At 42.4% G+C, this 16,840-nt stretch overlaps 2 protein-coding genes across 2 annotated transcripts in view; both read right to left on the reverse strand.

Moving 5' to 3' along the window:
- LOC106651631 (IDLSRF-like peptide) overlaps nt 1-2,992 on the reverse strand; it is an 87,973-nt gene extending 84,981 nt beyond the window's left edge. Inside the window, exon 1 of the mRNA XM_014370232.2 lies at nt 2,532-2,992. Coding sequence (XP_014225718.1) covers nt 2,532-2,781 — 250 coding nt within the window. The 5' untranslated portion in view covers nt 2,782-2,992. The remainder of the gene's footprint in view (nt 1-2,531) is intronic.
- Nucleotides 2,993-12,810: 9,818 nt separating this feature from the next.
- LOC111693552 (ankyrin-1-like) lies at nt 12,811-14,293 on the reverse strand (the record flags this gene model as incomplete). Its single annotated transcript, XM_023458360.1, has 1 exon — nt 12,811-14,293. A coding segment is annotated over one exon (1,483 nt), but the record flags the coding sequence as incomplete, so codon positions are not given.
- Between the last annotated feature and the right edge of the window lie 2,547 nt (nt 14,294-16,840).

Here is a 16,840-nt window from a genome sequence, read left to right on the forward strand (position 1 = left end):
AGTAGCTGGTATGTATATATAATAAAAACGTACGCACGCACGCAAATTGCACGAAAAAGTGTAAATTTCACAGTTGAAAAAATTCATATATATTTGTACATTATACACGTATATAAAAGCCGCGCGCGATTTCGTGGACAAGGTAATATAATTCATATACACACATACGTACGTATAACGTATACACGCGTCGCGTCCGGCACCACGGAGAGATCGATCAAAGTGCATTAAAATATACATCATATTATTGCACGTACTACGATATCGCTGCGTTCTGCGGATTTTTCTTCCCCCGACCTTTTTTTTGGCCTGTGTTACCCTTGCCTTCGGGAAAATCGTGCAATTAAAGTCGAATATAATATATCCGACGTCATAATATCGTGTAATGCGTGTAACACATCGTGTGATTTATGCTCGGCACTTTTTGCTTTATTTTTCTATATATACTTTTACATACTCGATCGCTTCGCATTGTCTAAATCATGTATATATAACCGTGCGTCACTCGGGGGGGTGCGCGCAAAACCTCGTGGGAATTGCGCGCACCGAGGTGATAGACGGATAAAAGAGAGAGAGGAAGAAGCTACACTACTGCACTCCAAGAGCTGCGAGTAAGAATAAGATAGGAAAATTTCGATACCGTATACGTACGCGTCTTTACGAGTTAGCAGCGGCAGCAGCTGTGTGCCTCGTTCTTCTTCCAGTATACTTCCTTTCCCCTCTTTTTTTATGCTCTTTTTTTCTCTCGAAACAGCCCGTCTAGTATTGTAATGAAAAAGTATCGCGCTTTTATTTACCTCGTTTTCTATTTTCTTCTTCTTTATCTCTCTCTCTCTCTCTCTCTCTTCGTCGGCCTCGATTATGATCAATTTGTAGTAAAAGCTCGAAGCTTGCGGGTTCGATATGGTATAGTAGCTGTATAAAAGCACAACTAGGCGAGGCATCGATATCGCGGCAACGATAGAACTACTAAAGGCACGCGCACGCACACCAATATACACACTTAACACAGAGAAAAGGGCGGACCGATCCATTTTCTTATCGTTTCTCGAATCTACACACGATTACTCGCGCTCGTTTGCCTCTCGATAAATACGTGTATTACTCGCGCGCGCCCACGATAATGATACAAACTCGAGCACACGGCGCGAGGCAGATAGAGAGAGAAAGAGGAAATGATCCTTTATCCGGTGCAATATTGCGCGAACGCGTCGATTAATCTACGTTTACATACATAATACGGAATCTCGCATTATAAATATGTTAATATATATCTGGCGCGCGACGCGTATAATAATGCGTGTGCACTCGACGTCGCGCGCTCCAAGTCGAGCTTGCGGGATAGCGATTTTTTTCTCTTTCTTTCTCTTATACGTACTAAGGCTCGTTTATCATTCTCAAGGAGATTAGGCCACGATGTAATAAGATAACCGTGTCGCCGCGTGCGAATGGTTCATAATATATATAATGTAGAGCAGCTGCCCCTTTTTCTCGAAATATGTAAGTGTGTTATGCTTTTACATTAGCGGGTTCGGGATATTATGCAGCGGCGCTACTACATACGAGCTACTATCCAAATATTATCTCGCTTAACGAGTCGCTAAGGCAGCAACATATGCCGAGGGCTTGCCTGTCCTATAACTATTATTTTAAGCCCCGCGAGCTAGGTCTACATCTTGATGGAAAAAACAGGATTTCACGGCACTATAAATGCAACTTGTGTATACAACGTATAGACCCACGAAGATATGCACCTTGGCGCGCCGACTGGCATGTGGAGAAATTAAAAGTAGTAGTTTGGAGAGCGCGAAGAGCGGCAAGTGTGCCACGGATATACCATGTACAGCTACCACCAGTATGTATACACATTTATTCAAAAAGTTTCGGGAAAATCGATTTCACGCTCTGGCGAGCGCGAGGCAAAACTAACGCAGAAGGTTTTCGTACGGTGTAATCGTCTTGGCAGCAGATTTTTCCCCTTTTATACCTACTTCAATTTTATACGTAACGACGCGGTGGTACGCGTTTTATACTGACGACGTGCCACCTGCGTATATATGGTAAAAAAGCTTTCAAACACCTGCGGATCGTGTATATATTGTTTTATAAAAGCTTTGCCACCGATTAATGCGTGACACACATATATATAGACGGGCGCGCGGAAGGCGAAAGGAACAAAGGACTCGACGTGTATATATATCGTGTAGCGCGATACGTACGTTAACAGTGCGCTATATACGAAAGGTACGTACGTAGTTGATTTTATGTAGTCTCTTTTGACCATAAAAAAAAACCATTGTATCGACTGCACAGCTATATGCAGTCGCACGAATTCGTCGAGTTATTTGTCGTCGTCGTCGTTGCGCGCGTAAATCAGGCAAAACGACGCGACGAGACGAGCGCGCGCGCGCGAAAAAGCTGTTCCCTGGCGAACGCGCGTTCGAGATTCATTCATCGCAAAACGAATTCCGCTGGTGATTCCAATCGAAATCGAACACAGATTCACACAGACATATATCTCTTGCACTCACCGGTACGCTTGACTGGCGGCGATATCAATTTGCCGTGTCCGTAGAGCCTGGCGAGATCGATGGCCAGTGCCCCGAAGCCGCCGTCGCTCGTCGAGAAGACGAGCAGCAGAGCGACGAGCAGCAGGAAGCAGGAGCGGCCGCCGCCGCCAGCGCCGAGGAAGCGCCGAGGCCTCGATGATGGTCGATGATGGTAATCGAAGCCTTGGATGAGGCCCCCCATCGAGGATGACGACGATGCGAGGCGCCCCATCGCTCCGCGCACTACTTCGCAGCCACGCGTCACGAAGCGGCCGCGCGCGCACTTACCACCAGATCACTTAGACAGCAACAACAACAATAACTAGAAAAACAACAACAACAACAACGATAAAAACAAGAACAAACGACGAAGATGTGTGTGTGTGTGTGTGTTGTACAGGTACGCGCGCGCCTGCCTCCACTGGCGCACTGCACTGTACTGGCCGCGCTCTACTATACTCTATCTCTACCGTCCTCGACTCTGTGGGCTGTTGCTGCTGCTTTTACGGACGACGACGACGACGACGACGACGGCGATGCTCGCATGCGCCCCTTGAGCTCACCTGTGCACCTCTACCTGCTTCTCTATCCCTACCACCTGGTTCGCCTTCTTCGCTTCACCTCCTCCTCCTCCTCCTCGTTCACCTGCTCAACCTGCTCAACCTGAGTGTATGTGTGTGTGTGTGTGTGTGTGTCCCTCCCCCCTCCACCATCGATCGACTCCCTCTGTGAACGTTTGGATATATATACTCTTCGCTCTGTGGGTTAAACTCGTACGTGTATATACAGCGGCATACACGGCCGAGAGAGCACTCTCACTTATATACGGGCGCCCGCAAGCTCTCGTATATATACGTTCGCCTGTACTCACTCACACAAGTGAGCCACAGCAGCAGCAGCAGCTCGACGTACGCTGTATACGATGCTGCTGCTGCTGCTTCTGATGCTTTGTCGCGAAGCTTTATCGTGTATAGATATACCTATATGTGTATTGCTCGATGGAAATCATACATGAATGTAATGCAATTGATGCTTAAGTTTGTAATTGAATTTCCTATATATCGTTGACGTATGTTTCTACCATTGTCAGTACGCAGATATGTCTTTGTCGTGATATGAATCTTTTATTGTGTACGAATAATGATGCAATTTGCCGCAGAGCTTGAGATCAGCCAGTTTTATCGAGCTGCGAGCTCTTGAGTGGCAATGATGATCCATCGATCTGTTTAGGAAGAATGTAAAGGTGAAGAAAGTTTTTCTCCACCAAGTGGAGAAATTTAAAGTCGTTGTAAAGAAAAATTAATTGTAAAGGATCAAGAATAACCAATGTTTTAGTTTTTTTTTCAGTTTTTATATATGTTTTTATTATGATGGTGTAATACATTTACGTGCTCAGCACGACTTGAAGCCATGTTCAAAATTTTTGTAGGTAGTGTAGGCGCCCATGTTACCACTAGCCGTAATTGTTATTGTATGTTTGCTTTAGCCTTGCTGTGGCTAATTTTCGAATTTATTAACATTTGTCGATATTATTTTAAGATTATGGAAATATTATTGTAAGATTATGAAAAGTGTGATATATTGATTAAGCAACAATTGTTCTACTTTTAATTAATTAACTTTTATATTTTGAAATTACATAGGAATGTAAATTCACTCGAGAGCGTAAAGAATAACCAATTCTATACATCAACTCGATTTATACAATTATTTTAACTTTGTCACTTGCAGATTTACAGATACGAAGGTACTCGCCATCTAGCGGTCGAGGCCAGCTTTAATTGCGATTGAATTTTCATGACTATTTTGGGCTATTAACGATAAAAGATTAATCAGTTTAAACGAAAAGGATTTTCATTTTTGCATAAAAATCAATGTACGCAGTTGAAATTTTGTGATTTTTTTTTTCATAGCTCATGCAAGAAAATAATATTCGGCACCGAATTACTAATTATCTCGAATGAAATTTTCGGTATCGGCTGCATCCGTTTTAAAATCCAGTTCTACATTAAATCTGCATTCATTCGAAAGGGTTTTCCTCAACAACTTAACGGTGTTATAATCCCAAATCGTAAAAGTTCAATGGAGTTCGATTCACCGTGTATCAAACGCCAGCTACGAGTACATAAATAATCATTACAGTAACAAATTCGAACGGTCCAATGTATATTTCACGCACGCACACACACCCAGTAGCGAATTGCGAGAAACTAATACAATATATATACATGAAATCGAATCCCGAGCTCTCTACCCCTTTCTCTCTCTCTCTCTCTATCGAGATCTCCCCACAGGCCCGCTCGGAAAAGTCTGCAGTAATGCAGCAAGCGAGAGACAGACAGAAGGAGAGAGAGAGAAGAGTACATTACACCTTTCGGAGTTTGTCTCTCGTTCGCGGCGCGGCAGCTCACTTTGATTACAAAACGTGCCCGCGTCACGCGGGACTGAGTATATAGCATTACTGCGAAATAGAGAAATCGGGATCTCCCCGTAGTGCTAATGCAGCAACAGCAGCGCCAGAACACCCCCCAAAAAAAGTCATTGGTTCGTTTATACACGTTACATGTACACATAACACCAAGGCGTGTCTGCCCGTGTGTGCGCTTAAGAGCAACATTTACATGTAAACGCTCGTACGTATAGCACGAACGAAGAGGTAGCAGAGCAGCGCAGCTGTACGTATGCAGTATAAAGAGATAGCGGCGCGGCATCCGAGATGCGCTTACATGCTCCGGAATTCCCAAATCTCCAGAGGTCGTTCTCTATAAGCTGTCTCGGGCTAAGCGTCTTCTCCGCGCGCTGTACGTATTATACTCAATTTCAGCGCGCGCCAGATCCGCCTACTTATATGCAAAAGCTCTCCTCTCTCTCTCTCCCTCGTGTTCGCTCGGCGTTTGGCCGAGCGTATAGTTATACGGTTTAAGCTGCATATAAAGGACTCCGTGTATAGAGTTACGAGTCCGACACAGCTGAGCATCTGAGATCTTCTGCAGCAGCTTCTACGAGATTATTCATACCACTGCCTGTATACGACGTTAATCGATTCGATTCGCGACGGGGAGAGCCCTTGTACAGCAGGTGCCTCGATGAAAACCTCCATCACCTCGATTCTCCTGCTCTCTTGCGTTTACGCTCGTCGTGCCTGCGTTGTATCGTTGACGCTGTACATATTTTCCGCGAAACTCGATGGAACATCGTGATCGGCTCGTCGTAACCAATCGATCATCGTTCCATTTCGCCGCATATATAGCTGCTCGAGTGTCATCCACATAAATGTTTATCGATTCCGCACGTGTCTTAGGCGGCTCGCTCATCTCCCATCGACCCTCGAACGCTCGAGTCTTTTTCTTATCGTTAACGCCTCCTTCTTTTTCTCGTATTATCCCGTTCCTCGATTTACACGAAGCAGCAGACTTTATCGGATTGTTTTTTCGTTAGATCGTTTCGGAGCTAGGCGGGCTTGTACGAGAAATCTTGAACCGTATATAGCTTTATGCCGTTGATTGTTCGTGCGAGCAGCTGTTCGAGTAGTCGCTTGTTATAAGAAAAAAAAATCCTCGCTTCGAGGATGCGACGCGATTTTATACGTTCAATTTTGCCTTTTCCTTTTCTCTTTCTCGTTTCCGAATGATATGCATTATTTTCTTTTTTTCACTCTTTGAGGTGTACGAAGTTAACCCGAGGAGACAGAGTCTTTTGCAAGCTGTGAATGGACACGCAGTCTTGATAAGTACTATGTGGTCTAATGTCGTGGTGTATCTCTCTTTCTCGCTGCTGAATGCTTTGAAGCTTGTTCATGCGTGTGTGCGCGCGTACTTACTTGTTGAATGATTCTTACAGTCGAAGTCGTTGAATTTGGTAACGATAGTGTTGTTATTGCCGCTTATGCCATTGACACTAGTGTGTCGGATCTACGACTTCTTCCAATTCCGCAGTAGCCAGAAAAGTAGTATCGAGTGCAGCGAGTGATTTTCATGAATAGATTACAAATATATTTTGAATTACAAAGTGACGGCGTTCGCGTGTGAATTTGCAGAACAATGGCCGACAACGAGGCACGTCTAAGAGTCGAGAATCGAGAAAAAGTGGAGGAAATCTGGACGCTACGATAAAATGTCAATTGGGATATCAACGAGGAGCGATGTGAATTTCTTCGTCTTCTTCATCCCTTGATCAAACGTTGGAGAGGTAAGTTAATATATAGATGGTCATTATTGTAAGTAAGCCAATTTATTTGCAGTAGGTAAGTTTAGCACATCATCAACACAATAAATGTACTCAAGAACACTAAAGACAAATTTATCTCGTTACGTTACATGAAATATATATGTTTAATGGTGGTGAACTAGCGTACGATCAGGATACGGATTCGGTTATGAAATGAATCTTTTCCCAATTGGACACTCTTTTTTTGTAAACAGTCGAGATTTCATCATTTCCTTTCAAAGAAGACCAAAAAATATAATGAAAAGGTTAAAAATTTTGTCAACAATTAATACACTCGACTTGTAAAGAAGCACCAAAACGAATGTCCGTGGGAACGGAAAATGCATATCGCGATTGCTTCGATCGACTTATTTTGAATGATAAGCGTGTACCACGCGCCGAGGCCGTTATTATATTTCTAATCTCGTTACACGCGGCGGCGATTCAGCTTTACGAGATTCGCGTAAGAGCAGAACGCAATGTATACACGTTGCACGTGCGACTATACGCGTGTATATATTATGCGATGTATGTATATCAAGACGCGGCCGACTGCTCAAAGCACTTGACCTATTGCGATACGAAGAAAGGCTTTGTATAGTTAGTTAGTATACGGGTGGAGACCGTCGAGCTAGCTGCGCACTGCACGACGACTATTCCCAGGTGTAATTTTCCGAGCTCTTGAATAAATCCTGTATTTTACCTTCCCTCCCTCGCCCCTCGCCGTTACATATGTAGAAGAGAAGCGGCGGCGAACGATAAGCCGGACACGATGCGAATTAATCACTCTTGTTGCACGAGAGAGAGCTTGCCGCGCGAGCTTGGCGTGTATAGCAACACACACACACACACACTGGAGCGGACGCGCGCGTGCATGGCCCTCGTTGCCGCTCTGCGCCGTATTTTCTGCATGTACCCCTATACACGGCGATCATTGTTGTATATGGAAAACACGCGCACCCGCGCACAAGACAAGTTTTTGCATCGCGGATAAATAATGCAAACTCGCGAGCGTATAGTACATATTTTAATTGCTGCCCACGGCGCAATTTGTGTAAACCGAGAGTCGGCTCTTGCATTATACGACTGAAGCGAATTAATGACTCTCGAAAAATAATTTGACCAAATGCAGTGTACACGCGCTGCTGCTGCTGCTGCTGAAGGAGGCGCGCGATGAAGCGGAGCAAACATTTTTTTTTTTTTTTCAAATAGTGTCTGTGCATCGGCTTATAATCCACCCGAAGAGATTTTTATATAACCGAGGAGTGAGAAAATTTTTCTTTTTTCTTTCGAAGACGATGAGACAAAATCTCGGTCACGACGAGGGTCGAGTCACTCTCTCTCTATCTCTCGATCTCCGAGATAATACTCGAAAGCTCGCGCGCGTGTCTGAAACTCGAACAGAAAATGAGACGGAGACGAGAGGAGTTAAAGAAAGAGAGATAAAGAGGAGGAAAAAAAATATTAAGAAGTAACGCGCAGGGAGTCGAGTTTCTTAGCCTCGTTAACAGAGCTTTTTTTATAAACGCGGCTCGATATCTCCTTCCAGAAATCGACTTTTTTTACGAAATATCGAAGGTGTTCGCTACTGCTGCCACTATTTCTATCGCTGCTAAGAGCAGTATAGTTAGTTCGCCTCGTGAAATATATCGGAACTTCCCGTAAAAACTAAAAACATTCCCGTTTTTTTCAAATGTTTATCCAATGGAGATACTCGAAATGATTGATGAGATTATGACCAAAAATTGTTCTTTTAAAATTTTTTTTTAAATAAATCGCTATAAATTGGCTTGTTTTTAAAAATGTTTTTTCAAAATTGTCAACCGATTGTAAAAATAGAAAACGAAGTGCAGACCAATGATATAACAGAAAATATATTCATTGATTTTGAGTGTAAAAGTGTTAAACTTGAACACACATCTCAACCGACCACAATTTGCAAATCCGAGTATGAAAGTTGTCAACCTAACATTAAAAACGAAAACCAAAATCCGATAAATTATGTGATTAACAAAAAGCTAGTAATTTTAATTAAAAAAGGATTTAATTATGATGATAATTGTCGATTTAATATTATGAGCTCTCGTTTAAAACGGTCCCAATATCTGAAGATGAGAAATTTTGATAAAACTGCTGAAAAAAGAGCATCAAATAAGTCAAAAGTGGGTCAAAAAACTAAATCAAGTGTAAAAAAACATGTCAATACAAAACTTAAAAGTATTAGGCCGTATAAAAACAAACCCTGTGAGTGCGAGATTTGTCATAAATCATTTGGACAAAAAGCAAACCTGGAAAAGCACATAACTAGTGTACATGATCGAATCAAACCCTTTGAATGTGACATTTGTCATAAATCTGTGACCTATTATTCTTCATCTGGATTCACGGCCCCGGTCGGCCACGCATGTCCCTGTGTCGTCGGTCCGTCCGTCGCGAATCCGTCGGCTCGAGATACCTGTATATCAAATAATAAGGGACTCGGGCTCATTCATGCAAATAACCGTTGACACATCTATTCAATTAATATAAGGCGATTTATTTATCGCTAGTACTACAATATATATATCGGCCCGAGGACACCGGGTCGTTGGCACGCTCGCGCGGCGACACGCCGAGCGCGAGGCTCAGAGGAGAACACGTATACACCGGAGCTCGTGGCCCGACTCACCACTCGAAGTGCTCGGTGGAGACGTTGTTGGTTGTCCTGCTGGATGTTCCTCTCCTCCTGCAACACAATCAAACGTCGTGAGCCCGGGTGCCTCGTCGTCTCCTCGACGTGTGACGATGATCGGCTTTCACTCTCGTCCGGCCGTCGAGACACACACACACTCTCCGCGCACTCGAGCTCTCGTCGAGTTAGCCACACTCCTCACTCAGAGAGCTTAGGGTGATTACACCCGTGGTACTCGACGAAGAGTCGACCTAGACATCCAGAGAGACACCCTGGACGCCGCACACACACACTCACTTACTCGGATCAATTTCGCACACACACGATCGCGATCAATCGATCTCGCCAGTTCGTTGGCAACTGACTTGTCGTTACTTATACGTCGTGTTGACAAGCTGCCAAACGTCCTTTCTCTTCTCATCGTTGCTCACATGAAAATATAAATACCGCGATCAAATGATTTACTATATTCAAATTATATTATTATTGGCCGACGACAACGACTACGCAGAGGCTCGCCGGGCAACCGAGCATCTGATGCACTTCCTGCATCACAAATCATTTGGACAAAAAATTAGCCTCAAATCTCACGTAAATACGATACATGATCGGATCAAACCCTTTGAGTGTGACATTTGTAGCAAATTATTTGGACAAAGAGGTCATCTCATTGCTCACATAAATGCAGTACATCTTCGTCGTAAACTCTTCGAGTGTAACATTTGTAGCAAATCATTTGGATACAAGAGTCACCTCAATATTCATATAAATACAGTACATAATAGGAGCAAACTCTTCGAGTGTGATACTTGTCACAAATCATTTGGAGAGAAAAAAACCCTCAAAGCTCACATCAATGCACTGCATGATTGTAAAAAACCTTTCGAATGTAAAATTTGTCATAAAACATATAACCGAAAGGATACCATCAAATCTCATGTAGAAGCAATACACAATCTTAACAGACCCTTTAAATATCAGATTTGTCACAAATCATTTGGATACCGGAATAAACTTGAAAGGTACAAGAGCTCATAAAATCCATATAATAGTAATACATTATCGCAAAAAATCATTTGAATGTAAGATTTTTCATAAATAATTTAGACCAAAGGATAATCTTAATAGACACATAAATGTAAGTCACAAAAAAATCATAAAACATTTGGATACAAACATAACATTCAAGTGCAGTGCATACTCGTAACGATCACTTCGAGTGCGAAATTTGTAACAATTCATTCGTCTACAAGAATCTACTAAAGAGGTAAAATAATATACACGATCCTGAACTTATCCTTGGAATATAACATTTGTCAAAAAATATTTAGACACAATAGTGACTTAAAAGTTCGGGTAAGTGTATTTTATATTCGTAGCAAACACTCTTTGAATATAATTAGTACACGATCGAAGATGATTTGACCTCAAAATCTCAATGATCGTAGCAAAACTCTTGAAATTTCACATAAATACATTCCGTGATATTAGCGAGTATTTTGTCAAAAGAGATTTGTCTATCATAAGTGAACGCAAAAAACTTACATTCGCATGACTCATGTAACATCTTAATGGTATTCAAAACTTTTGCAATCACTAATGCAAAAGTAATCAATCTGATCGAGGAAATCCTTTTCACATCCGTTTTCAACAATTTTTATTGTAACTCCATTTTTCATGCAGTAAATAAGTATGAAATAAATTTGCATATCATTATGCAACAGAAAAAAAGAATTTTTTTTTATCCATTAAAGTCAGAAGTACGAAATGAACATTAATATAAATGAATATTAATATAATTATCTCGTCTTCTATTTATAATATCTATGAAATTCAATTGATATTTTTCAAGTATATTGTTTCTGACCCTTTCGATACCGGTACAATTATAATAGATAATTAATTATTTGTCAAAAGTACAATGTTGAAAAAGTTTTGATTAAAATTAATTTAAATATGGAGGATTTTTCAAATAACAATCAGTTTAAGTGGATTGTTCAATTCTATTTGTAAACTTTGTTGAATAAAATTATCGGTTATTGTACTTCGAAATGAATCTAATTACAATGATTTTGTTGGTATTGATTTTCTAATGACTGCATCAAGGCTTTAAAATTACTTGGATTTCACTATCACATTAACCCTAAGGAATAGTTTTGGCTGTTTAAAAGCCGAGTATAAGTGTTTACAAAACCAAAAAACAGAAGAAAAACATTACGTTAAATCGTTAAAACTGTGCTTCTACTTGTAAATTTTTTTTGCATTGACACTTGTAGATTTTCTGATAAAGGTACTCGCCATCTAGTGGTCGATGCTGACTTTAACGGTACTTATAGTTTCATACTTTTTTTTCATCAAAATGTTTAAATTTACAATTAATTTTGATCAATTTTTACAATAAAAATACGCGATTAAAAAATCGAATGGCTTTTTTGGAACCACACTTCTCTAACAACTTATGGCATCCCACTTTTATAAATTTCTTATTCAAATTTTTCCAAAAACTTGTAATGACTAGATCTAAAACAGCGGAGGGTAATTCTTACATTAGAAAACTTAAGTGCTGCTGTTGTTTTAAAAAGGGGATTTTCTTCGTAGGCATCATCATTATAAGTAAGGGTTTATTCATCTGCTTTCTCATTTTAGTTGAAATCTTCATATTATAATGGCCAAAATAAGAAATACAAACATATTTATTTTTAAATTGAATTATTTAGTCATCTTTATGTATTTAATAAGTAATTTTAATTAAATTTTAATTTACTAAGGAGAGAGGTGGAGAAATCAAAACTAAATTTTTTTTTTCTTTTGAAAATTTTATTGGTATTGAAAATTTACAAAATTACATGAGAATTTGATAAAACTCAGTAAAAGTAATTTCTTACAATTTTACAGTTATTTACAATTTTTCTGATACTATTTATAATTGTTCGTTATCTGCATAGTTATGATAAGACTCATTACGAGCTTTCGCCGATGCAAGTACGGATGCCAAGCAAATATTATATAAATCCTCGTTCTTTAGGTTTTCAATGATCATTTCACAGCAGATAGGCGGTAGCTGGTAGCGTTGCAATTCGTAGATCGCATCGAGTGCCCAAGGCCAGAAAAATCCTCTCGAAATCATTTCGCAAAGATGGACTGCACAAGCCTCTTGGTAACTCTCGGGAAGATCCGACGATTTGATCCAGTGCGCTAACGCGCCATAGTTCTCATACTTCAGTTGTTTTGCCGCCTCTTCCGGCCTCAATCGGATAAGGTCGTGAAGCGACAAATTAGGATTCACCATTATCTCTTTCGATTTGCCGAGAAATTCTTGGACGTCGTACAAATTTTCTTCAAGATCCGTCGACTTGTCAAACAGATCGTACTCGGCGAACAAACTCATGATATCCAGGGTGNTAACATCTTCACCAAGTCAACATCGTCGTCTTCTCTCTGACATATAAAATGCAGAGGAGTGAATCCGTTCTCGTCTATTAAGTTGGGACGGGCGCCTCTTCTCATAAGGATTTCTATCATATTTATGTTGCCTTTCGTTGCTGCTACGTGCAATGGTGTCTTACTCATTTTGTCCTGAGCATCGACCTGCATCGACTCGTGTTTTTCATCGCAGATCTTGAATAGCCTTTCTATCGAGAGATCGTCCAAGTTTGCCTCACAAATTCGGTGCAAGACAGTCTCTCCATCCTCGTTGAGCGAGTTCGGATCTGCACCCTTTCTCAGCAAAAATTCAATTAAATTTACGTGGTCTTTGTGTATCGCCAGGTGCAGCGCTGTATTGCCATACTCGTCTCTAGCGTCGATCCGGACTGAATTGTTGAATTTTTCACCCATCTCGAAAAATCTCCGCGCCAAGTCGACATCGTCATCTCCTCTCAGACATAAAACGTGCAGAGGAGTGAAACCCTTCCCGTCCGGCAAGTTGGAAAGGGCGCCTCTACTCAGCAAAATTTCTACCAAGTTGATATTGCCATTGAATACCGCCACGTGCAACGCAGTTCGACCCTCGTTGTCTCGAGCGTCTACCTCGACCGTCTGATTATTTTCGTCGCAGATCGCAAATAACATGTTTGCCATGTCAACGTCGTCGTCGTCGTCGTCGTCGTCGTCGTTGTCGTTACTACAAATAACGTGCAGACAAGTATCTCCTTGATAGTTGATAATATTTGGATCGGCGCCCCGTCTTAGCAATATTTCGGCTGCTTTTCTACTGCCGGCCATCGTAGCGAGATTCAAGTGCAACGTTGCTTCTTCATTATCCCGAACACCGACCTTGACCGTCCGATGTTTTGCCGCGCAGACCGCTTTTTTGTGAACAATCATCTGAGCAAAGTACAAGTGCAAAGGTGTGTTGTTCCACTCGTTTTGGACGTTTATCTGGATCGTTCGATTACGCTCATCGTTGATTTTGAAAAATATCTCCGCCAAGTCGATGGCCCCAATCAAGTGCACAGGACTGAATCCTGATGCATTGGCCAGATTTGGGTCGACATCCCTTTTCAGCAATAGTTCAACTGCTTTTCTGTTGCCACTCTGCAGAGCCAAGAGCAATGGTGTGTTTCCCTGGAAATTCTGAGCGTTGACCTCGATCGTGTTACCGACTTGGTCGTTAATGGCGAAAAATGTTTTCACGAACTCGCCGTCGCCGTCGTTGTCAAATGACTCGCTAATGATGTGCAATGCTGCATCTCCATTGTGATTCGACAAATTTGGATTCGCGCCGCGTTTAAGCAGCAATTCGGCTACTTTCTGATGATTGTTGATGAGACACAGGTTGAGCGGTGTCTCGGAATATCTCGCGTTTCTTGTCTCTTGAGAGAAGCAATTAGGGTCTTGTCCGAGATCAAGAAATCTTTCGACGATTCTGTACAGGCCATATTGACAGGCGATATGGAAATGCGTGTATCCATCCTCGTCGATGTAATTGACGTCGAATCTGTTGTATATTTTGAATAAACTATAAACGGCGACGCTTCCGTGACGAGCCGCTTGATGTAGTGGTGTAGTTCGATGCAACAGTAGCCTACCCGCTTGGTCCAGATCGGGCTCGTCCGTGAAGCCGCTGCGAGCCACGAAATCAATAAAACGTTGCCCTGCTGTCTCCTCGACTTCGTCTTCGCCTGCGTCNCCAAGAAATTAAAAAAAAGCGTGTCGATACGATAAATCTAGCCCAAGGTAGAAGCATGCGAAAATCGACAAAATTTCGATGAATTTTTTTGTTGCGATAATTTTGTTGCCGAGTGTATATAACATACCGAAAAAAGTTTATTTTCAATGAAATACGAGCGATTGAAAGAAAAATTCACTTCGCAAAAAACGTTCTTACCGAAAAGTGGTCAGACCAAAATGAGTTTCAGACCATTTGCTGTGTTCACGTCATACGCTTATACGTTGTTACACCGTCGATGTATATGATGTACTCCTCGATGATCGAGATACAATAATAATAATACATTTTCGTAAATTCATACATCGATACATACATACATACACATACACATGAGGTTTTTCTTCTCGTAGAGTATTACCTCGATTATCCGATATACCCGGGTAGCCCACTGGAAGCTCTTGGTATGAATACCAACCCTGCGACGATGTTCTCCGAGGTAGTCGAGCTGTTTTCGCTACTTCATCACCCCAGGTGGTCGCCTCGGTGCCGCAAGTATGAATATCAACCCGGCGACGACTTTCCCCGAGGAAGTCGAACGGTTTTCGTTNACACGTGAGGTTTTTCTTCTCGTAGAGTATTACCTCGATTATCCGATATACCCCGGTAGCCCACTAGAAGCTCTTGGTATGAATACCGACCCGGCGACGATGTTCTCCGAGGTAGTCGAGCTGTTTTCGCTATTTCGTTCACCAGGGTAGCCAACTCGATGCACCAAGTATGAATATCGACCCGGCGACGACTTTCTCCGAGGAAGTCGAACCGTTTTCGCTATTTCGTTCACCAGGGTAGCCAACTCGATGCACCAAGTATGAATATTGTCCCGGCGATGACTTTCCGCGAGGAAGTCGAAGTGTTTTCGCTACTTTATCACTCGGGTGACCTACACGGTGAACCAAGTATAAACATCGACCCGGCGACGACTTTCTCCGAGGAAGTCGAACGGTTTTCGTTACTTCGCCCACCCGGGTGACCTACTCGGTGCACCAGGTATTAATATCGACCCGGCGATGACTTTCCGCGAGGAAGTCGAAGTGTTTTCGCTACTTCATCACCCGAGGTGGCCAACCCGATGCACCAAGTATAAACATCGACCCGGCGACGACTTTCTCCGAGGAAGTCGAACGGTTTTCGTTACTTCACCCACCCGGGTGACCTACTCGGTGCACCAGGTATTAATAGCGACCCGGCGATGACTTTCCCCGAGGAAGTCGAACTGTTTTCGCTACTTTATCACTCGGGTGACCTACTCGGTGAACCAAGTATAAACATCGACCCGGCGACGACTTTCTCCGAGGAAGTCGAACGGTTTTCGTTACTTCGCCCACCTGGGTGACCTACTCGGTGCACCAGGTATTAATATCGACCCGGCGATGACTTTCTCCGAGGAAGTCGAACGGTTTTCGTTGCTTCGTCCACCCGGGTGACCTACTCGGTGCACCAGGTATTAATATCGACCCGGCGATGACTTTCCCCGAGGAAGTCGAACTGTTTTCGCTACTTTATCACTCGGGTGACCTACTCGGTGAACCAAGTATAAACATCGACCCGGCGACGATTTTCTCCGAGGAAGTCGAACGGTTTTCGTTACTTCGCCCACCCGGGTGACCTACTCGGTGCACCAGTTATTAATATCGACCCGACGATGACTTTCCGCGAGGAAGTCGAAGTGTTTTCGCTACTTCATCACCCAAGGTGGCCAACTCGATGCACTAAGTATAAACATCGACCCGGCGACGACTTTCTCCGAGGAAGTCGAACGGTTTTCGTTACTTCGCCCACCCGGGTGACCTACTCGGGGCACCAGGTATGATTATAGACCTGGCGACGACTTTCTCCGAGGAAGTCGAACATTTTTCGTTACTTCGTCCACCCGATTGGCCGCCTCGGTGCCTCAAGTATGAATATCGACCCGGCGACGACTTACTCCGAGGTAGTCGAACCGTTTCCGCTATTTTGTTCACCAGGGTGGTCTACTCGGTGAACCAAGTATGAATATCGACCCGATGACAACTTTCTCCGAGGAAGACGAAGTTTTTAATATATATATTTAAAATTCAGAAAAATAAGATCTTTACTTTGAAACAGTAAAATCTAATTTTTTACTGTGACGACAAGAAATTGTACCTTTTGTTGAAAAATGAAAACTATTCTTGCTATTGTTCTAAAATTTTACAAGCTATTATGAAATAGTTAATTGGAATACATACTCAAATTTTATGACAATAGTTTGCAAATTCTGGT

This window comes from Trichogramma pretiosum, unplaced genomic scaffold (assembly GCF_000599845.2).
Source record: "Trichogramma pretiosum strain Unisexual culture from Peru unplaced genomic scaffold, Tpre_2.0 scaffold158, whole genome shotgun sequence".
Taxonomy (NCBI): domain Eukaryota; kingdom Metazoa; phylum Arthropoda; class Insecta; order Hymenoptera; family Trichogrammatidae; genus Trichogramma; species Trichogramma pretiosum.